The sequence below is a fragment of the Anomaloglossus baeobatrachus genome, chromosome 3, assembly GCF_048569485.1.
Source record: "Anomaloglossus baeobatrachus isolate aAnoBae1 chromosome 3, aAnoBae1.hap1, whole genome shotgun sequence".
NCBI classification, from domain to species: Eukaryota; Metazoa; Chordata; class Amphibia; order Anura; family Aromobatidae; genus Anomaloglossus; species Anomaloglossus baeobatrachus.
In genome coordinates this window covers 442,287,039-442,311,428 of record NC_134355.1, presented here as the reverse complement: position 1 = coordinate 442,311,428, position 24,390 = coordinate 442,287,039, and the positions used below count along the sequence as shown (strand labels likewise).

At 43.7% G+C, this 24,390-nt stretch overlaps 1 protein-coding gene across 2 annotated transcripts in view; it reads left to right on the top strand.

The window, feature by feature from the left end:
- Nucleotides 1–19,397: 19,397 nt before the first annotated feature.
- The window catches only part of MASP1 (MBL associated serine protease 1), a 151,159-nt gene continuing 146,166 nt past the window's right edge, over nucleotides 19,398–24,390 (top strand). For both annotated transcript variants that reach the window (XM_075340451.1, XM_075340452.1), the window contains exon 1: nucleotides 19,398–19,496. In XM_075340451.1, coding sequence (XP_075196566.1) covers nucleotides 19,492–19,496 — 5 coding nt within the window. In that variant the 5' untranslated portion in view covers nucleotides 19,398–19,491. The remainder of the gene's footprint in view (nucleotides 19,497–24,390) is intronic.

Sequence of the window (24,390 nt, the reverse complement as noted above, 5' to 3'; positions counted from 1 at the left end):
CTCCTCCCGGATAAAACCGTAGCCCCCTTGCTGGTTAAATTTCACCACTATACCCGTGGTAAACTGCAACTCCAGCTCTTCACTCCGGGGACCGGTCATCATCTCCCGGGCGACAGTTTCCGCGAGCAGCCTCTCCTGCACGGGATCTGGCTCTGGGGACGGTGACCTCCTATAAGGTATGGAAGACGGCTGCACCGGGTCCCAGAAAAAGCCCCAATTATCCTGTTCTAGCTTCCGGGTAGGTGAGTCCTCCGGGACTTGCACAGGAGCAGGGGTCGGCAGTTCCACCGCGACGGGCGGAGGTGTCTCTGAGTCTGGAAGGATTCCCGGAGGCCGATTCCCCACCGGCAGCGGATTGTCATAGGTCGCCCGGACCTCTGTTGTGGTTCCCCCGGTCACGGCGTCCCATGTGGTGATCCAGGTAACTTTAGACGGGCGTCCTTGTCCCACAGGAGCGGCCGGTAACGCAAGCGGTGACACATTCGCAGCTGCAGCCGCAGACTGCTTGGGGCGTCCTCTGCCCAGGTGGGTGAGTGCCATCGCGGTCTCTATCTCCTGTTGCTGCCTGGAGGTCTCCATCGTGCAAACGCTTGGTAGCTCTGGCAATGGCGGCGAGGTCAGTGGAGCTGCTGGAGGAAGTGGAGGCGGGCTTATTTTTCCCGCTCTTGAGCATACTCCACCCCCAGTCTCCCACATCATATCGACCCCTCCGCGGCGGTTCTTCTTTTTCTTCAAAACACCGCCCACTTCGCATGTTTTTCTGCGTGCCCTGGGACCGGCACCTCCCCTCTTTGGGCGGAGTACTCCGAACTTCTTTTTCGGCACCGGCCAGCCCCAAGCTCTTCTTTTGGCGCCAACTTTTCGCGCGCTTTCTTCATCTTCCCAGACGACGGCCATCTTGCCGCCATCTTGTGCCCGGTCCAACGCTGCAGGCACTGTTTCTTCTTCCCACCATGGGACTGGAAATCTTTTCTCATAGTCCGGATCGTGTGCCCTAGGCACCACTTGATCTCCGGCTTCTTGGGTCCCTGGCAGGGAATTCGCATCCTGCCGACTACGCCACATGTAATGAGGCTCCATGGGGGCCTCCGGCCTTGTAGTCGTGGCCTTTGTAGATTCAAGGCTCTCCCCTGGCTCCATCACTACTTCAAGGTCGGGGACTAACTTGGTGGGGCAGAGTGTGGTGATGTCGTCGGTCGTTGTACAAACAGTCTTCAGGCAGGATGTGGTGAAAACAAAAGACATCTTTATTTTACACACGAAGTCACAATCCGGCTGTTGCAGAAAAAAACACTTCCTGGGGCTGGGGGACAACCTGCCCTAACGTACCCTCACGTGGGGATGTGCCCTGGTTAATCCGCTTCACCGGGCTCCCACTGGCGGTTACACACACACCGGACCCACACCGGTTGCTTCACTCTCCGAGGTTCCGTCCACTCCCGTTCTCTCCGGCGTCCCCTCTTAATTCAGCCCCCACACTCTGCCCCTTGATCTTCACTCTCTCACGTCCCGGATCCAACTGCACTCACGCACACATACACTTCTCCTTCCTCCCCCTGATTTCTGCCGGCCCCTCCTTCCACTGTGGTGACAGCCGTCCCACCCGGCCACTAGGGGTGCCCTAACACAACACAAATAAAACACTTTTATTAATGGCATCTCCGGTCAACTAAGCTCCCTTTGTAGGGGGTATGCTCACCCACTACACCACTCTGCATCAGGCTCTGTGGAGGTCCTCTTAAAAAAGGATCTAAGTGGGTATTCTTGAAAAAGAGTTTGTCTGACCACTCTGTACCGATTCTGTAGGAGTACTCTTAAAAAAGGGACTGTAAGGGTATTCTTAAAAAAGGGTCTGTGGAGGTACTTTTGAGAAAGGGTATGTGCGGCAAATCTGTACCAGGCTCTGTTGGGTACTCTTAAAAATGGTCTGTGGAGATATTTTTAATAAAGACTCTGTAGGGGTACTTTTAATGGTCTGTGGAGATACTCCTAAAAAAGGGTCTGTGGACCACTCTTCACCAGGCTCTGAGGGGTGCTTTAAAATATGGTATGTGGGGGTACTCTTAAAAAAGGCTCTGTGTGGCCCCTCTGCACAAAAGTGTATGGAGGTACACTTACAAAAGGATTTGTGTCGTGTGAGGAGCTGGTTGCAACTAAAGACTATTGGACCAAAGGTTACAGAGCACAGTCCATGACTTTAGGAGATGCATATGTTGCGGACGGGGGGCCGGGCCGCTGAAGGGGCTGCTCGGATCCGGGTTCGTTACTGTGGCTCAATTGGTGGCCGGACCCGGGCTTGTACGGCCGGCCGTCATCACAACCGTAGGAAGAGAGTATTTACAGGGGATCGATTTTTTGGTGACGCCACCAGTGGGTCACAGTGAGGGTTGGTAGCACCACCGCTGCCTGGTGATGGGGCACCCGAGGCTGATGGAGCGGGGCAGCAGGATGGAATCCCCTCCATGGGTAGGGGAGGTGTATATGGGAGCAATGGCTGCTGGAGGTGACTTGCCAGGTTGGACCGGGGGTAAATGGTGTACTCACAGTTCAAAGAATCGCACACAAAGTCCAGTGGTAAACCAAATTGCCAGTGACCGGTCGCCTCCGGCGGGTGTATTCGGGTCCCACACTTGGGTGTAGCAAACAGGGGTCCCTTCCTCCTGCACTCAGTGTTTGTGTCTTCACTGGGACAACTCCGCTTGGAACGGGGAAGTCCACTCCCGGTACTGTGTATGTTGGGAGCTGTGGCCCGTGAAATCTGACCCTTGGGATTTCTGTGGGTTCTGACGGACACCCTATACCCCACGTTGGGCTTCCGTTTCGCTCTCTGGGCTTCTGTAGAACAAGGCCTGAAACCTTATTCCCAGCTGGTCAATTAACAAGGGGCTTGCAACCTTCCTCGTCCAAGGGTCCAGGTACCGCGACTGTGCATAGCCTCCGGACCGGATTCCCGCTGTTGGCACCGGCGGGCTACAACCCTTCCCCAGTCCACTTTAGGTCTCCTGCGACCGGAGATCTGTCGCCTGTGGTCCTGCTTGCCGTCTGCCACCTAGTCCGGTAGTCCAGGGGCCCCTACACCTGACACCGCTGCTCTCCACCCTCCTCCACTATCAACTGTCAGAACTCAACTCTCCACTTCAACTGTCATGTTCCCGCCCCTGACACCTCAGGACCCCTAGGTGGGCGCTCCCATCTGCCTGGTCCCGCCCACTGGTGTGTCCCTATTGTCATGAGGGGGTGACTAGGCTTTACTGGCTGTGTGGTGTACCTGGGTGTGGGTTTTGTGTTGGTAGTGGGGGTTTAGCTGTATCCTGCTGGAGTAGTAGTAGTTTTTTGGCCTGAGCAATATACAGCTGCAATTCCATCTTGCTGTAAGTAATGATATTCTTTTTTGCTTTTTTTAATATTATATATAGTGTGGGGACCTACAAGCATGAGGTTCCCGTGACGAGGGTTGTAGGCTTACGTCTTATGGCCATAACGCTAACAAAAAACCTCATATATTTTTTTGTACAGATACAGCCAGGCCCCTTTTTATTAGGCCTTGCTATTAGAGTTTCTCTCCCTATGTAGCGCGCAGTGGGGGTACGGCTTGGCAGCCCGCCTGATCTAATAGTATGGGCGTCACCTAATAGGCTGCAAGTTTGTGACTGTGCGTCTGCTAGTGTGAACAGTGCTCTATGCAAGCCACTAGTGTACAGTTTTACCGTCCAGCCATCACCTCCTCCATACTTGGAAGTGAGTGTGATTGTCTCCTCCTGCACCTATGATGCCTCCACCTAGTGGGAGTTTAGCTGTATCCTGCTGGAGTAGTAGTAGTTTTTTGGCCTGAGCAATATACAGCTGCAATTTCATCTTGCTGTAAGTAATGATATTCTTTTTTGCTTTTTTTATATTATATTTTGTGTTGGTATGCCAAGGAGGATAGAGTTTTGTACCTGAGAGATTTGTACAACCTCTGTGACTACCTGGTTTTGCCAGGGCATCACACATACTTTTTCCAGTACAGAGCGCTGGTTACATTAATCACATTTTTTTTAAATAAACAAGGACCATAAATAGATCTCATAACTACAAGCAACAACTCATAAATCATGGACATTAGGAGCAGATGGAGTCTTTAAATTTGCTACATAAAAGGAGTACCAACACAAGCAAGATTTAGAAATGTATTAAAAATTTATTATAGTGAAGTGCTGTACGGTACAACAGTGAAAACATATATAAATAGTATAACCGAAGGGGAGGTGCTGAAGGGGAAAGAACCTCACATGTCCCGGAGAAGGAGAAAAAAGAGGATTTTTCCACTCTAAAGTGATCCCTGAAAAACTATGGGCCATTGCCCAGGCCAACAAGTGGAGCTGCATCAAGATGTTTCGCGTCAGGTATGCTTCGTCGGGGAACGGATTATTGCTGTCACTGTTGTGTTTTATTAAGTATTTTTTGTCAGTTTAAGATACACAGAAGGCCAGGCACAAGATTGGTAATTAGAGTAAAGCAAATGTAGCACCCCTGCGGTACCAGGTGCCACAAAAATGTAAGTGGAAACCCAAATCCCGGAATATCCCTGCAAAGTCAACACACCAGCACCTTCAGGCCACACACACAACCCCAACACCAGACTGGGAGACTGCCTAGCAACAGGTAAAAGGAATGGGCACTGACTAGATAGTCGCCACCCAATCTGTAGGGAGAGGCCCAGGAAGGGGAGGGACCAGTGATCAGTTGGAAGGTTGGCGGAATGCAGTGTTCAGTCTAGTCTGCAGCAGCGGCTTCAAAAAATCTGGCCACACACCACAAGGGGCGTAGTCGACAAACTTTTATTTTATTCACTTTTATTTTTACCCCTTTTTATTCGGACCAATCCCCAGGGTCACGGAACCGGGCATCGGCCACGACCACGACTCCCCTGAGTGTCACACATGCCCGGAACCGAGTACCCCAAAGCCCTGAAGCGTCACACCCTGAAAACTTGGCGTAGTTGGCAGGATTCTGACTAGACCCATAACACTGGATGACCAGCGTGCCTTAGAAACTTAACTTGGACTAAAAATTTGCAAACGTTCCACCATTTTAGACATTAAAAATAACTGCGCAACAAGCTGCAAAGGGCGCAAAACCAGCGACCCCACCCCCTGGGATTGCCTAAACCATGTAAAGTGAAACTAATGCAGGGACACTGGAACCCTGCAGCAGAAAGTTCCCGGAAGGCAGAGCTGCAACATGATTGCCCCACCGTTCCCGGCCAATGTGCAGGCCGCACCCCCTCCATTCCTGGCAGTGAAACCTGTGCCGATCCCAGTTGCTCACCAGAAGACGTCGCCAGTCCTTCTCCTGGCCAGATTGAACCCGGCCGCATCCCCTTCTCTGGAGGAGAAGCCCCAAGCCGTCCCGTCCTTGGCAGCTCCACTTGAACAGGTTGCACCACCTCAATGCCCGGTCGCGGAACCAGCCGTGCTGCCTTCAGAGAAGTACTCGGAGGCTTGCCAGTCCAACTGGGAGTGGGGAAAGATGCAACCAGCCCCCACAGCGGTCCATGCCTCTCAGCTGAATGCCCCAGTCTCAGAGGAGCTTCATGCGGCATGCCAGGACACAATTCGCCAGTTGGCCTTGGAGCGAGAAGAGCGGGAGGCACGAGAGGTTCGAGTGCAGGCCTATGACCTCCATGAAAAGGAGAGTCTGCGGTGGGTCAGCTGGAAGGACCGCGGAGTCCGGTAACAGGGTGTGGGGGATGAATTTAACCACAAGAAGGGGTGGTGCTTCATCACTGAGCTGGGTTTGCAGGCTGGAGTGTTTGTAACGCAGCGAGATGTGATGGCCCACCTTCAGAAGGGATACCCTGGTCGGGAGCTACACCAAGGTGACATAGTTACCTATACCTGGCATCATGGAAAGCAGGGCTAGTATGCCCTGGATGTGAAAGTGCATCCAGCAGGGGGCGCTGCTTTGGTGCCAGTCCCTGCTTCCTCCTGGAGCTCCAGCTTCCAGTATTGAAATGTGTGGTAACTGATACCTGGTTACCAAGTTGTGTGTTGTTTTTGTTGCATAATGTTGCAAAGCCCTGGTGTGTCACACAATCATTACACTACTCTCGTTAGTCTCACAGGGGTCTCAATTAAGCCATTGTTCTTTATGTCCTAGTTTCATTATGTGGATGGTGATAGTAGACTCAGTGGAGCCATTACCACTAGAGATGAGGAAACCTTTCAAAGTTTTGCTTGCTGATCTTTACCGAGCCACCTGGTGTTAACGGAAAAGTTGAGCAAACATACAGAGCCCATTGCATTCAGTGGGCGGCCAAAGTTATGAGTTATAAAATGGTGTAGGGGGCTGTAAAATAAAGAAAATAAAGCAGGACATACTTACCGAGTCTCTGGCGTGGCTGTAACTGCTTCCATGATTGTAACTGCTTCCACTGCTGTAAGTGCTCCCACTGTTGTAAGTGCTCCCACTGCTGTAACTGCTCCCACAGCTGTACTTCCAGGGATGCTGATTATCCCTCATCCATATGTACTGTTTACCCGCCCACCGGCATCTCTGATTGGATGCTGTCATGCTGGGTTTTTTTTTAATTATTTAAATAAATGTGGTCCCCCCAATTTTGATAGGCAGCCAAGATAAAGTCTGACACCTGAGGGCTGGTATTCTCAAGGGTTCTCCAGGGTTATTGGCCACTCCCCAGGCAAAAGATTGCAGCCCACAGCCACCCAGGATTGCCGCATCCATTTGATGTGACAGTCCGACACTTTACCCAGCTCATCCTGATTAACCTCGTGCGGTGGCATTCGGGGTAATAAGGGGTTAATTGCAGCTCACAGCTGCCACTAAGCCCTATATTAGTAATGGTAGGCATCTAATAAGCCCCCTTTACTATTCTTTAAGTGAAAGTAAATAAACACAAACACAGAAAAAATCCTTTATTTGAAATAAAAGACAAAAAACACCCTCTTTCACCACTATATTAATCCCCAAAAGACCCAGGTCTGACAGAATCCACACGAGGTCCCATGATGATTCCAGCTCTGCTACATCTAAACTGACAGCAAGCGGCCACAGAACATGACCACCCCCTTTAACTTTAGGCAGAGACTGAGCTGTATTGATCAGCAATGACATCACTCAGATTAGTTGCAGCCACAGCTGGAGGTTCCCATAGTTCTCCACCTTTGACCGCAGGTAACCTGACCTCGGGTGACCTCAATGAACTCTCTCTGAGTTCACAGACCTGCATCTCCTGGCAGAGAACTGCATTTTTTTACAAGAGATACAGATTTGGTGCTGAAATTTCTTCATCATATTCATGCACCCAATCTACATTTAGCAAAAAAATGCGGTATGATGCGGTAGTGATGTGATATTTTTGCCAGGAGGTGTAGATTGGGTGCAGGATTATGGTGTAAAAAAATTAGCACCAAATCTGCATCTCTTGGCGAAAAAATGGCCAAAAACGGTTTTGACTCCTTTTCGGTGCAGTTTTCTTCCAGGAGGTGCAAATTTCAACCCTTTTGATTCCTTTTTTTACCATGATTTCTCTGGTTAATCACAGCCATGCCAATATTTTACATGGCTGTGATGGGGCCAGGAGCGGGTTTTCTGCAAACGAACACTTACCGAACATTGCTGACTTTTGAGCAAAGTGTTCGGTAAGCCCGGACAAACCAGCCAATCTCGTACCGAATCTGAAATTAGTGAACATGAACTGAACAGGTTTGCTCATCTGTAGTCACCAGAGGGGCTTTCACATGCAGTCCCAGGTAAGGGGCTTAACCTCTGGAAAAGACCTCCTCCAATGCACACTTACCATTGGGGGGTGATTCCCGGGGGCCAGGCATAGACCCAGGTGGTGGCTTGGGGCACTTAGGACACTGACAAGAGGATGGGGAGTTATTGCCTTCTAGAGCTTGATACCTGTACTACAGTCATGAATCTGTCATCTGGGGCGCATAGGCTGTGACTACAGACCATAGAAGTAGGAGATGCAAAAGCTGTGGGAGGTAGTGGGTATTGCCTGGTAGGGGTGCAGTGGAACTCCTAGTTTAGTATCTTGTGGACTGGGTGCATCTCATTATGGCTATCTACCAGGAGTTGCTGTAAGACTGTGGATAGAAGAATAAACTTAATTGCATCGTTTACTTACCTAGGTGATTAATACAACTCACAAGCTCAAATTCTCACATAAGGTTCTCTTAAAAAAGGCTTTGTAGGGGTTCTCTTAAAAAAGGGTCTGTGAGGGTACTTTAATAAAGGCTCTCTTAGGGTACTCTTAAAAAAGGGTTATGTGGGGGTACTTTGCACTGGGTTCTGAGGAGGTACTTTTTTGTTCAACTTTTTATTTTTCAAAAAGAGTTTTTTAACATGGTATACAACAGGGACTGTGAGGGTACGTTTAATAAATGCTCTGTGGGGATACTTTTAAAATATGATCTGTGGAGGTACTCTTAAAAAAGGGTCTCTGGGCCACTCTGCACCAGGCTGTGGTGAATACTCTTAAAGGGTCTTTAAGGGTACTTTAATAAAGGCTCTGTTAGGGTACTCTTAAACTTGGGGTCTGTGGGGGTACTCTTAAAAAATTGTCTGTGTGGCCAATGTGCACCAGACTCTGTGGTGGTACTCTTGAAAAAGGGTCTGTGGATGTACTTTTATTAAAGGTTCTGTGGGGGTACTCTTAAAAATTGGTCTGTGTGGATACTTTTAAAAAAGGGTTACTGTGACCACTCTGCACCCAGCACTGAGGAGGTACTCAAAAAAGTGTCTGTGTGGGTACTTTTAAAGAAGACTTAGTTAAGGTACTCATAAAAAAAGGGTCTGTGTGGCCACTCTGCACATAGCTCTGTGGAGGTACTCTTAAAAAACTGTTTGTGCAGCCAATCTGCACCAGGCTCTGTGTGGGTACTATAAAAAAAGAGTTTGTGGAGGTAATTTTAATTAAAGGGAACCTATCAGTTGCAATATGCATCCAGAACCACAAGAGGTTCTGGGTGTATATTGCTAATCCCTGCCTAACCATCCCTGTATACACTAGTATAGATAAAGAGATCTTTAGAAAAAGTATTTCTAAACATCTTTTATAGTATGCTAATGAGCAAGGGCACTAGTCCCCTGGGCGTTAGTTCCCCGGTCAGTTGTCCCTCATTAGCATGTTAGAACGCCCCTGTGGGTGTGCTATCATGCTAATGAATACACAGCGTCACAGGATGATCTCACTCATCTGTCCAGCGCCATTGCTGGATTTCAGCTCAGTGCGAATGACTCTGGAGTTTGGGTCATGCACTATGAAGCAAGGAGTACGCGTTCTGTCATCAAACTGAAGTAGTGCGCATTATTATTATTATTATTATTTATTATTATAGCGCCATTTATTCCATGGCGCTTTACAAGTGAAAGAGGGTATACGTACAACAATCATTAACAGTACAAGACAGACTGGTATAGGAGGAGAGAGGACCCTGCCCGCGAGGGCTCACAGTCTACAGGGAATGGGTGATGGTACAATAGGTGAGGACAGAGCTGGTTGCGCAGTGGTCTACTGGGCTGAGGGCTATTGTAGGTTGTAGGCTTGTTGGAAGAGGTGGGTGACCCAAGCTCCGGGGTCATGCTAACTGAGTTGAAATTCAGCGTCGAGCGGTGATAGCGGCGGAGAGGTGAGAGATCATCTTGTGACGCTGCATATTCATTAGCATGACAGCACGCCCACAGGGGCGTATTAACATGCTAATGAGGGGAGACTGACCATGGAACTAACGCCCAGAGGGCTAGTGCCCTCGCTTATTAGTATATAACATAAGATCTTTAGAAATACTTTTTCTAAAGATCTCATTATCTATGCTAGTGTATACAGGGGCGGTTAGGCAGGGAATAGCAATATACACCTAGAACTGCTCATGGTTCTGGGTGCATAATGGACCTGACAGGTTCCCTTTAAGGCTGTGTGTGTATTTTTAATATATGCTCTGTGGGAATACATTTACAAAAGGGTCTCTGGGGCTACTCTACACCAGGCTCTTAAAAAGGATCTGTCAGGGTACTTTTAATAAAGGCTCTGTTGGGGTACTCTTAAAAACGGGTCTGTGGGGGTACTCTTAAAGAAGGGTCTCAGGGGGTACTCATAAAAAAAGTGTCTGTGTGGCCACTCTACACCAGGTTCTGTTGGAGTACTCATACAAATGGGTCTATGTGGGTACTTTTACTAAAGACTCTGTGGAGATATTCTTACAAAGGGGTCTGTGGGGATACTCTTAAAAAAGGCTCTGTATGACAACTCTGCACCAAGCTGTCAGGGGATGCACTTAAAAAAGAGTCTGTGGGGTGTGAGGAGCTTGCTGCAGATTAAATACTATTGGACCAATGGACATAGAGCACAGTCCACGACTCTAAGGGATGCATACTTTTTCCAGCACAGAGTGCTAGTTACATCGATATAATTGTTGTTCTCATTGATGTATTTTATTAAGTATTTTCTTGCTTGTCAGTTTAAGGTACACAGAAGGCCAGGCACAACATTGGTAAGTTACACACTCATTCCATTATTCTCATAGTTTCACAGCTGCCTCACTTAAGCCATTGTTCTCCCAGCCATTAGTCCCATTATGTGGATGGTGATAGACTAAGTGGTCATCACAGGGGGTTTCACATGGAGCTCCAGGTGAGGGGTTCAACCTTAGGGAAAGACCTCTACCAATGCACAGTTAGCATAAGGGGAGCGTTTTCCGGGGGCTGGTCTCAAACTTGGGGAGTGGCTTTGGGTACTTAGGACACTGCCAAGGAGATGGGGAGTTGTTACCGTCTGGAGCTTGATACATGTGCTACAGTCATGATAACCATCATCTGGAGAGCATAGGCTGTGACTGCAGACCATTTCAGTGGGAGATACATAAGCTGTGTGATATAATGAGTATCGTCTGGTATAGAACAGTGGAACTACTAGTCCTGGATCTCATGGACTGAGGCATCTCATTCTCACCATCTACCCAGAGTTGATTTAAGACCGTGGATGGAAGAATAAAAATAATTGCATAGTTAACCTGCCTAGGTGATTAATACAGCCCATAACCTCAGATCCTCACATGGGAGTACTTTTAAAAAGGGTCTGTGGAAATTCTCTTAAAAAAAGGGTCTGTGGGGGCACTCCGAAAAAAAATGAACTGTGGGGCTTCTCTGCACCAGGTTCTGAGGGGTACTTTTAAAAGGGAGTTTGTGGGGGTACTGTTAAAAAATATTCTGTGTGGCCAATCTGCCCCGCCAAACCCAAACATCCATGGGTCCGTTTATCCATAATTTTATAATGCTAAATATATGGATGCAAAATGCTATACAGGTACATTGTAGAGACAAAAAAGGATAAAAACATTTTGATTTAACAAGCGCATATTTCATTGGATTTTCTTTGGGGAGGCACATTACTTTTCCAGAGCCTTTCAGCTGCTTGTGTCATGGAAGATTCCTATATTTCTGCTGACAGATGAAGGATTTGGTGTTTGTGGGATGAGTGGAAGTTTTTGTAATTAACATTTTGAGATACATTAAATTTTTTATCACTTTTAAGGCTCAGTTCACATTTATACTGTGTAAAGATGAACAAACCTTTGGAGGTTCGGTTCACTAGCCGCAATCAAACCAAACCTCAACTAGTCCGAACTTGCTCAAGCCTGGTTCAAAATCACTGATTGGCAGTTTCAGTCTCTGCCCACATACAGCCAGCCATAAGCAGATCACTTCCGATGGAGAGTGGATGGGCTTTTTCAAAAATTTTTGTTGTTGCATACTATATCCCATTATGCTGTTTTTACCCCCTGTGTGCGCCATTCAAACACTGTAAGAGGCTCACATATGGCTGAGCACCAAGTGTACCTGAGCACAGCGATGCTCGCATGAGTTAAGTTCGCACGTAAAGCACCCGGACTCTGAACCCGAGCTCTGGTTTTTAAGTTGGTGTTCAGTTCGAAAATTGGACATCGGGTTTGCTCATCTTTATCCTTAACCATTTTTTAAAATGAGGCAGATGGAGATACTTTGGACTCCATCTGGCTTTCGTTTGACATTTTTTAACTGTGTTCATGTGGAATTTAGACAGAAAGTGATAAGTTTAGATCACAAGATAAGTGCAAATGCAGCCGTATACTAAATTTTGGGAGGCGGAATGAAGAAATAATTAGCAATTCAAGATATAGTATTATTATAATTCTTTTTATGCTATTCATCTTGCGGTAATTTTGAAAAAAAAAAAAAAAGGCTTTGTTCTTTGGGTCAGTTTTTGATATCAGATTTATTTAGGTTAATTATGTTTTGCTTCCTCTATACACTAATTGTTCTTTAAAAATAAAAAAATATTTTCATTGCTATATTGGGAGAGCTGTAACTTTTTTAGTTTTTGGACAACAGATCTGTACAAGGGTTTCTTTCTTATGGGACAAATTGAAGTTTTTATTGTCAGCATTTTGTGGTATAATAAAAGTTAAGATTGCTTTCTCTTATGTTTATTCGGAAGCAGAATGAATAAATCCCATTAATTCAACAATTGTTTCTATTTATGTTTCTTTTTATGCTAATAAGACAGACTTATTCTTTGGGTGAGTACGATACCTGGTTTTTAAAAATGTTATTTATGCTTTCCTACTTTGTTTTATATTTTCCAAATCAATTATTTGCTTTTACATTAACATATTCCGAGAGCTATACAGTGCATTGAAAAAGTATTCATACCTAGTGGACTTTTCCACATTTTTTCATATTACAACTACAAGCTTAAATGTATTTTATTGGGAATTTATGTGATATACCAACATTAAGTAGCAAATTATTTGTGAAGTGGTAAACAAATTATACATGGTTTTCTAAATATTTTAAAAATATACATCTGAAATTGTGACTTGCGTTTGTATTCAGCCCCCGTGAGCCAATACTTTGTAGGATCACCTTTTGCTGCAATTACTGCTGCAAGTCTTTTAGTCTTATGTCTCTACCAGCTTTGCACAACTAGAGGCTGAAATTTTACTCCCATTCCTTGCACAATAAGTCTAGCTCAGTAACATTGGATAAAGAGCGTCTGTGAACAGCAATTTTCAAACAAGCAATTTTCATTTTGCCACATATTCTCAATGGGATTTAGGTCTGGACTTTTATTAAGCCATTTAAACCCAGGAATATGCTTTAATCTAAACCATCCATTGTAGCTACTGGAAGTATGTTTAGGGCCATTGTCTTGTTGGTAGGTGAATCTACGCACCAGCTTCAAGTCTTTTGCAGCCTCTAACAGGTTTTCCTCCAGGATTGGCCTGCATTTTGCTCCATCTATCTTCTCATCAACTCTGTCCAGCTTCTCTGTCTCTGCTGAAGAAAAGCATCCCCACAGAATGATGCTGGCATCACGTTTGATGGTGAGGATGGTGTTTGCAGGATGATGTGCAGACTTGCTTTTCCACACATAGCATTTTGCATTTAGCCCAAAAAATTCTAATTTGGTGTGATCTGACCACAGCATCTCCTACCACATGATAGCTGTGTCCCCTACAATGCATGTTAAAGAAGGTGCTCTGGTCAGATGAGACCAAATATAAAAGAGATGACCAGAGTGGTCACGTAACCCTAGTGATTATATGAAATAAAAAAAAATCTTCATCTCTGAACAAGTTGGTGACAGATATACTACACTATGTCATTTTCCTTTCATAGATTTGTAAAGTGGTAGAAATAGTGACATAACCAGTGCGATACATTGTAATAGACAAGTGCAACTAGGTAAGAGTATGCAAAAACTACTATACTGAGTCACACCATTTTTCCCCCTGGCCACTCACTTGAACTTCTTGATAGATGAAATAGATTCTATTCCTTTTTGTGCATTGCTGCACTGATGTTCAGATTACCACAACTACTAAGTATAATTTTGTGATTTTATTGTATCGATGAAATATATGCAAACATTGCCTATTGGTTATAGATACAGTAAATAAAAGCCAAACATTGTCATCGGTCACCCATATGCTATAATCAGTATCAGAGAAACTGTGGGAGAAAGCGCACATAGGGTCTTATCTGATAATAAAACAGATGTATGAAAATAGGACAGGTGCTCACCTGTTGTAGTTGTGACAGGCACAACTCCTTAAAGGCAGAAGCAAATGAATGCAAAGGTGGTCAGTCGCAGCCCCGATGTAGCCGTAGATATCACAGGTTAGGTAGAAAAGTCGGGTTTGATGCTGTGCTAAAAACCACGATTCCAAGCAATGTAATGAATTCTTTTCTTTATTTTTACAGGCCAACGTGTTTCAAAGGCATCTTCAAAGTTCATCAGGACAAAGAACCGAAAAGAACAGCATAACACATGCTGCTACCAGAGGATACATATATACCACTAAAGAAAGAAGCCATGTATACAGGGATGACGTCAGCTGCCCGGTGACTAAGCGTCACGTGGAGCAGACAGGAAGAAGTGAAAAAAGAGAGAAAAAAAAAGAAAAAAAGAGGAGGAAAAAGTTGAAAAAAATGTGTAGCGAACTGGGTTAATATTATTAAAACCCTGGAAAAAGAAACGCTTAAAAAATAAAGGAATGACTGTACTCAGTGTGTCGACTATTTAATTTAAATTAATAATTGTGAGTGAATGGTATTAAATGATAAGAATGATAAAAAAGCTGTGCTTTTGTGGATTAAAATGAAGTGTATCATTTAAAATGTCTCTTTCCCGAAAAAGACATGCAGTGCCCGATCGTGAATTTCACCACCCTGTATAAAATGCAAGGGAACCGTATTAAAAAATTATATATATGTATATAAGTGCGGGAAGACACATATGACAAGTGAGGGTGAGGAGGATCAGTAGCGTGGGAAAAAAAGCATTGCGCGTGCGCAAGCAATATTTGCTGTACAGAGGAAAGCCATATGACAGTGAAGGTAAAAAAGGTCAGGAGCGTGGGAAAAAATGCACTGCGCGTGCGCGAGCACTCTCCGCTAAAACAAAGGGAACCGCTAATAGAGGTGAACTGAGTTCAGAGCGTGAGAAAAAGACTTTAGTGTTGCTGCGCGTGCGCGTGCCTGGGACAATGAATAAAGCCGCCAGGAGCGGAGTGAATCAAGTTGAATGGTATCAGAAATGGAGAAATTATCAAGGGTGAAAAAATTGCAAAAAAGAATGAGAGGAGAACTCTAAATTAACAGGTATAAAATGAATAACATGAATAAGTTAGAAAGGATGATTTATTCATTTTATACCTGTTAATTTAGAGTTCTCGTCTCATTCTTTTTGCAATTTTTCCACCCTTGATAATTTCTCCTTTTCTGATACCATTCAACTTGATTCACTCTGCTCCTGGTGGCTTTATTCATTGTCCCAGGCACGCTCAGCAACACTAAAGTCTTTTTCTCACGCTCTGAACTCAGTTCACCTCTATTAGCGGTTCCCTTTGTTTTTGCGGAGAGTGCTCGCGCACGCGCAGTGCGTTTTTTTCCCATGCTCCTGACCTTTTTTTTACCTTCACTGTCATATGGCTTTCCTCTATACAGTGAATTTTGCTTGCCCACGTGCAATGCTTTTTTTCCCCACGCTACTGACCCTCCTCACCCTCACTTGTCATATGTGTCTTCCCGCACTTATATATATATATATATATATATATAATTTTTTAATACGGTTCCCTTGCATTTTATACAGGGTGGTGAAATTCATGATCGGGCACTGCATGTCTTTTTCGGGAAAGAGACATTTTAATTGATACACTTCTTCTTTTAATCCACAAGAGCACTGCATTTTTTATCATTCTTATCATTTAATACCATTCACTCACAATTATCAATTTAAATTAAATAGTCGACACACTGAGTACAGTCATTCCTTTATTTTTTAAACGTTTCTTTTTCCAGAGTTTTAATAATATTAACCCAGTGCACTACACATTTTTTTCAACTTTTTCCTCCTCTTTTTTTCTCTTTTTTTTCACTTCTTCCTGTCTGCCCCATGTGACGCTTAGTCACTGGGCAGCTGACGTCATCTCTGTATATGTGACTTCTTTCTTCAGTGGTATATATGTATCCTCTGGTAGCAGCATGTGTTATGCTGTTCTTTTCGGTTCTTTGTCCTGATGAAGAAGGCGGAGATGCCTTTGAAACGCGTTGACCTGTAAAAATATAGAAAATAATTCATTACATTCCTTGGAATCGTGGTTTTTAGCGCAGCATCAAACCCGACTTTTCTACCTAACCTGTGTTACCATATGCTATAATGGCAGCCACTTAATAGATAATTTTTGATAAAGCTCACAATGTATGATAGGTCACAGCTGAAATTTCAAACAGATGAAGCAGGTTATTCACACATTGGAGCCAGGCAGAGGAGGGGAATCATAGACAGGGAGGAGAAGACCCAGTGTACAGTCCAACACCTGTGCACCAAAGAAATCCACTTTGTTGTTCTTCTTTAATCACCATTTGAAGTGTTCAGCTAATTAGATTAATTAGCTGAACACTTCAAATGGTGATTAAAGAAGAACAACAAAGTGGATTTCTTCCCTAAACATAAATTACATTACAAAATTCTTCTAACAGGTTCTCTTCAAGGGTGGTTAACCCATCGCTGCATCCATCCTTGCCTCTGTTAACATTTATATCACTGGCTTCTCTCAGTGTATTTGTAAATCAGAGGCCAAAAATGCAATGTAACATAATATTTTTACAGATTTTTTACATTTATTCACTTTTTTTAATAAATGTCTAATATTATGTACATCATATGTTGTGGTCAACAAAGTATGTATTGTGTGCATGTGATCAACAAGAGCTCAAGAAAATTGAAAACATCAATATACAGTCATATGAAAAAGTTTGGGCACCCCTATTAATGTTAACCTTTTTTCTTTATAACAATTTGGGATTTTGCAACAGCTATTTCAGTTTCATATATCTAATAACTGATGAACTGAGTAATATTTCTGGATTGAAATGAGGTTTATTGTACTAACAGAAAATGTGCAATCCGCATTTAAACAAAATTTGACAAGTGCAAAAGTATGGGCACCTCAACATAAAAGTGACATTAATATTTTGTAGATCCTCCTTTTGCAAAAATAACAGCCTCTAGTCGCTTCCTGTAGTTTTTAATGAGTTCCTGGATCCTGGATGAAGGTATATTTGACCATTCCTGTTTACAAAACAATTCCAGTTCAGTTAAGTTTGATGGTCACCGAGCATGGACAGCACGCTTCAAATCATCCCACAGATTTTCAATGATATTCAGGTCTGAGGACTGGGATGGCCATTCCAGAACATTGTAATTGTTCCTCTGCATGAATGCCTGAGTAGATTTGGAGCGGTGTTTTGGATCATTGTCTTGCTGAAATATCCATCCCCTACGTAACTTCAACTTCGTCACTGATTCTTGCACATCATTGTCAAGAATCTGCTGATACTGAGTTGAATCCATGCGACCCTCAACTTTAACAAGATTCCCGGTGCTGGAACTGGCCACACAGCCCCAAAGCATGATGGAACCTCCACCAAATTTTACTGTGGGTAGCAAGTGCTTTTCTAGGAATGCCGTTTTTTTTTTCCTCCATGCATAACGCCTTTTTGTATGACCAAACAACTCAATCTTTGTTTCATCAGTCCACAGGACCTTCTTCCAAAATGTAACTGGCTTGTCCAAATGTGCTTTTGCATACCTCAGGCGACTCTGTTTGTGGCGTGCTTGCAGAAACGGCTTCTTTCGCATCACTCTCCCATACAGCTTCTCCTTGTGCATCGTGCGCTGCATTGTTGACCGATGCACATTAACACCATCTGCAGCAAAATGATGCTGCAGGTCTTTGTAGGTGGTCTGTGGATTGTCCTAGACTGTTGTCACCATTTTTTCTTCTCTGCCTTTCTCATATTTTTCTTGGCCTGCCACTTCTGGGCTTAACAAGAACTGTACCTGTGTTCTTCCATTTCCTTACTATGTTCCTCACAGTGGCAACTGACAGTTTAAAATTCTGAGACAACTTTTTGTATCCTTTCCCTGAACAACTATGTTGAATAATCTTTGTTTTCAGATCATTTGAGAGTTGTTTTGAGGAGCCCATGATGCCACTCTTCATAGGAGATTCAAAGAGGAGAACAACTTGCAAGTGGCCACCTTTAATACCTTTTCTCATGATTGGATACACCTGCCTATGAAGTTCAAAGCTCAATGAGGTTACAAAACCAATTTAGTGCTTTAGTAAATCAGTAAAAAGTAGTTAGGAGTGTACAAATCAAGAAATTGATAAGGGTGCCCATACTTTTGCACCGGTCAAATTTTGTTTAAATGCGGATTGCACATTTTCTGTTAGTACGATAAACCTCATTTTAATCTAGAAATATTACTCAGTCCATCAGTTATTAGATATATGAAACTGAAATAGCTGTTGCAAAAACCCAAATTGTTATAAAGAAAAAAGGTTAACATTAATAGGGGTGCCCAAACGTTTTCATATGACTGTATGCCACCATTAACAAGACATCTAAGCTGTCAAGATATTCATATCACATAGCTCTATTGGAACAGTCTTTCCTCTGGATTCACTGAGGTTCTTGTAACTATGTCAAGGCTTTTCTAGGACACAACAGGAAAATAGTTTAATTGAAGGTACTCCTGATAGTGAAGAGGTCTGGACCTCAAGCACAGCCCTGTTCTCCTATACTTACCAGGCAATAATTCTGGAATGTTCTCCATGCCCCATCAACAAGTTTCCTAGTAGGAATAGAAGTAGAAGTTCCAGAGATTATAAACAGTTTTCAATTGTTAATCAACAGAAATCACTACAATGGTCATAAATTTGTTTTAAACATTGGGGTGTGCATTACGTATTTCATAATTTTTAACATCAGGAATCTAAAACAGTGCATTATTTTTCTCGCCATAAAATGATAGGAAACATAATCAACCCAGGTGGTCCACATTAAAACCCTCCCATTTTATTCATGTATGACCAAGTAAATGAATAAAAAAAAAAAATGGATCCAGCAAATTAATATGCTGATGAAGGAGCCCAATGTTTCAATATTCTCTAACCTGGCATTGATAATAGATGAATAAACTGCCATCCATATATCAGTACTTGTTTTTCATTCATTTTTCTAAAAATGTTGAAATTAATGTATTTCTAAAAAGTCTTGCAATACTAATTACAAGTAAAAGTTAAATTTCCTAATGTGGCTTTATACTTTGCGGAGGTCTGGAAGTTGTAATTGTGGTATAATTGTAACACTTCGGGGAGCACTTTTGTACAAATAGCTCTTTTTCTTTTTCTTCCCTTCCAACTTAAGTACTTATTTTAAAGTCCCGTCAGGCTTTTCTTTTTTCTTACTGAGGAATAGTTACAGACGAGGAGGCGTGACCAGAGTACAGAATAGCAGCACTCACTCCCAGGCACACAACACAGAAGCCGCACAACAAAGATAGACCCAAGCAGAGCAGCAATTGGGACCAGGCACACACACATACACAAAGGAGATACAAGGCAGAGAACTGCACAGGCTGCCAACATGAGGTTAGTAAGAAAAGCACTAAGTCAAAAAGTGTCAAGGAAACTTCAATACATAACTTGGAGATGATTTATAATGATTTAGGATGTTGGATTGTTTAATAGAAAGTTATAAACAGTTGGTATTATTATTCTGTTAAATAAGCTCTTTGCAGTAGTTGCTTATGTTATGTGTAGAACAGCTTGTCTGCTTGTTTACTGCGCTTATGTTATATAACTGCTTCTTCTAAGCTTCGATCTATGGGGCAAAGTTAAAAGAAAACTTTACCTCTGAATCTGTGAATTTGTGAAATGTCTATATATCTATCTATATCTATCTATCCATATATGTGTGTGTGTATATATATATATATATATATATATATATATATATATATATATATATATATATGGAAAAAATATAGATAGATATGTATCTATTGACTGATTAGTGTCAATCATTTTTTTCATATTATTCTTTTGTTCTTCATATTCAACAAATTATATTAAATAACTCATATTACTGCCATGAGTAAAGCAATATAACATCATGTGAAATGTACATCTTATTATTATAGGAGTTACTGTGGTAAACGTACAGAAGGTCACACTAGTATTGTGGCCTGTATAATTAGCGCTACTTTAGTTCTTTAGTTTATGTGATAAAACCTTTAAACAGTATGAGTACTCAATAAATTAATTTGCATATGAATTATGCCATTAAGGTAAGAACTTGTTTGTAATAATTTCATTAGAGACGGAAATCATAAACTACTAAAATCTCGGGTATTTTCATAAAAAAACATATAATTTTGAGTTTTGTGAATTGGGCATGCTCACTGAAACTTGAAATGTCTATAATGTATATGATATAACAGGTTTTTAGTAAAGAAAAATTTTCACAAAAGTGCACTCCAAACATGTGATTGACTATTTTCAATGTAACATCTACCCTATAACTCCATTGATGAAAGTTTTAATTAATTAGTTTCAGTTCCAATGATTGCCTAATAAATTATCTTACTGTCTTGTGTATAGGAGTTCTGTCAGTTTATAAATGGCAGATTAAACTATAAGACGTGTGTCTATAAAAGTAGCTTTAGCCATATGGATGGCTATTGGAAGAACATGAATTCTGTTTTGTGCTGCTTTTTTTGTAAATTAAGTTCTATGCTTGGATTACCTTTATACTATATGACAACGTTTTCTTTTAAACAAGAAAGTAATATAAACAAATCAAGAGATTCAGAACCATATTGCAGTAGTAGTGTTGAAGTTTGTATACTAGGTCCAGTTGGCTTCACAACCATATTGTTACAAAAGGTATTCTAAAACTGTTCTTCATGAACATTTCTATATTCTTATTCAATACATAAGTATAAGTACAGTAGAAATATGTTACGTTAAAGGCAATATAGGGCCCATGAGTTTGGGGTCCGATGGCCATCCTGGTGTCACAATTTAACAGGTATAGAAGAAGTTACTAGGCTCCTTGCATCTTCTCACCCTACTACCTGCACCAGTGACCCTATTCTCCTTAAATCTGTCATCCGAGCTGTCACCACTCACCTAACTAAATTATTCAATCTCTCTCTCCTCTGGTGTCTTTCCCTCCTCCTTCTAACATGCCAGCATACACCCATTACTTAAAAAACATCCCTGGACCAAAATTGTGCCACTAGCTACAGACCTGTCTCTAATCTCCCCTTCATCTCTAAACTATTGGAATGCTTGGTCCACTCCCGTTTAATCCGCTATCTGTCAGATAACTCTCTCCTTGACCCTCTACAATCCGGTTTCCGCTCCTAGCGCTCTACTGAAACTGCTCTTACTATAGTCTCTAATGATCTACTAACAGCTAAATGTAATGGTCACTACTCCCTGCTGATTCTCCTGGATCTCTCTGCTGCATTTGATACTGTGGATCACCAGCTTCTCCTCACTATGCCTCACTCTATCGGGCTCAATTACACCGTTCTTTCTTGGTTCTCCTCTTACCTTTCTTACCGCTCATTCACTGTATCTTTTGCCAGCTCTTCTTCCTCTCCTCTTCCCCTTATGGTCAAGGTTCCTCAGGGTTCAGTCTTAGGCCCCCTCCTTTTCTTTCTATACACTGTCCCTATTGGACAAATGATCAACAGATTTTTTTCCAGTACCATCTCTATGCTGATGACAACCAACTGTATACATCTTCTCCTGACATCACCCCTGCATTATTACAAAATACTACCGTTTGTCTGTCTGATGTCTCCAACATCATGTCCTCCCTCTATTTAAAACTGAAACTGTCAAAAACTGAACTTCTCATGTTTCCTCCTGTGGAGACATGGGGGTCAGTGGGTGCTTTCGTCCGCTGGCCAGGCCACCTTTACAAAGACAGCATGGCCCAGGGCTCATCCCAACTGAACGCCCAACCTCCTTAATCATGGGCGGAACACTACTCAGACAACACAGGGTGAGGGAATCACAATATTAAGACTTTATTGGATCCTCAAACAATTAACGGCATATGGCACATAACCAGCAAAACCACAGAATGTAACCGGCAACAGTTTCTCACCCTTCCGCTGGCTCACCAGAGATTAGAATGTTAATGCCTCAGAGCTTCCAGGGCTACTTACTCCAAACCAGCAGCACCCCGCTTTCGGCGGGCACCCACCGAGAATGGAATAATGCCAGATTTAGGAAGCTGACTGAGGACCGCAAAGCCTTTAGTCATGTGACTGGATTGTCCCAAGCTGGATTCCTTCTTTAGGTAGTCTTTGATATCTCAGCCGAATCCTTTCATTTGATGCTGAAGTCCATGTAGTATTATAATCCAGGTTCAGCTATGGCTTGCCAATCGGATCCGCAGATCCTAGATTGGTATTATGTAGCAAGAGTCAACCCGGGCAATGGACAGTCCTTGTTCTTATACCCCTGAGCTCTCCATACAGACCACCAGGGTCTTCACGATTGGTGGATAAGACTGGGCCCTTATTGGCTAGATCTCAAGCCGTATGCAAAACATCCTCAGCAGTAATGGTCTCTGACAGAGATGAGGGAGAAACAGCCAAGTCACATCGCATCCAAATACACATAGCAATGCCATGGAGGTTTGCACAATTGATTTGTCTGGGTATCTGATCCTCTTTGGCCAAGGTAATTACATGAGTCAACAAGAACTTTAACAATAGACTCCTGAGTCAGAAACAATGAGGGGCTTATCCCCAATCCATAAACAAAATATCTTCATGTCTAAAGGTCCAGTCACACTAAGCAACTTACCAGCGATCCCAACAACGATAGGGATCGCTGGTAAGTTGCTAGGAGGTTGCTGGTGAGCTGTCACACTGCGACGCTCCAGCGATCCCACCAGCAACCTGACCTGGCAGGGATCGCTGGAGCGTGGCTACACGAGTTGCTGGTGAGCTCACCAGCAACCAGTGACCAGCCCCCAGTCTCCTAGTTACAGCACACATCAGGTTAATTAACCCGATGTGTGCTGCAGCTAAATGTGCACAGAGCAGGGAGCAGCGCACACTGAGCGCTGGCTCCTTGCTCTCCTAGTTACAGCACACATCGGGTTAATTGCCTGATGTGTGCTGCAGCTAAATGTGCACAGAGCAGGGAGCAGCGCACACTGCTTAGTGCTGGCTCCTTGCTCTCCTAGTTACAGCACACATCGGGTTAATTACCTGATGTGTGCTGCAGCTACATGTGCACAGAGCAGGAGCCGGCACTGACAGTGAGAGTGGAGGAGGCTGGTATCAAAGGTAAATATCGGGTAACCAAGGACAGGGCTTCTTGGTTACCCGATGTTTACATTAGTTACCAGCCTCAGCAGAAGCTGGCTCCTGCTGCCTGCACATTTAGTTGTTGCTGTCTCGCTGTCACACACAGCGATCTGTGCTTCACAGCAGGACAGCAACAACTAAAAAATGGCCCAGGACATTCAGCAACAACCAACGACCTCACAGCAGGGGCCAGGTTGTTGCTGGATGTCACACACAGCAACATCGCTAGCAACGTCACAAAAGTTGTTCGTTGCTAGCGATGTTGCTAGCGATGTTGCTTAGTGTGACGGGGCCTTAACTGAACGTTAAGAAACTTAACTCATGCTAGGCACTGACAGAGTCCATGTCGTCACACGTACCTCCCCCAACCTTCCGAAACCAAATATTACCATTTCTGTGTGTGGTTCTACCATTACGCCCCAGCAGCACGCCCGCTGTCTTGAGGTTATATTTAACTCCCATCTCTCCTTGACTCCCCATATTCGTTCACTCACTCATTCATGTCAATTCTACCTCAAAAAATCTCTAAAATTCATCCTTTTCTTATCGTTGACCCTGCAAAAACTCTTAGGGGGGCTTTACACGTTGCGACATCGCTACCGATATATCATCAGGGTCACGTCGTTAGTGACGCACATCCAGCACCAGCAGCGACATCGCAACGTGTAAATCCTAAGTGCGACGATGAACGAGCACAAAAGCGTACAATATAGCTGATCTGTGTAACGTCGTTCATTTCCATAATGTCGGTTCGATCGCAGGTACGATGTTGTTTGTCATTCCTGCAGCTCCACACATCGCTGTGTGTAAACCCGCAGGAGCGACAAACATCTCCTTACCTGCGTCCCGATGGCAATGCGGAAGGGAGAAGGTGGGCAGGTTGCTATGTCCCGCTCATCTCTGCCCCTCCGCTTCTATTGGCCGGCCGATTAGTGACATCGCGGTGACGTCTCTGTGACGCCGAACGCACCTCCCCCTTGAAGGAGGGATTGTTCGCAGTCACAGAGACGTCACCGAGCAGGTATGTGCGTGTGAAGCTGCTGTAGCGATAATGTTCTCTACTGCAGCAATCACCACATATCGCATGTGCGACGGGGTCGGGTGCTATCGCTCTGGACATCGCTAATTGGTCTCCCTGTTACTAA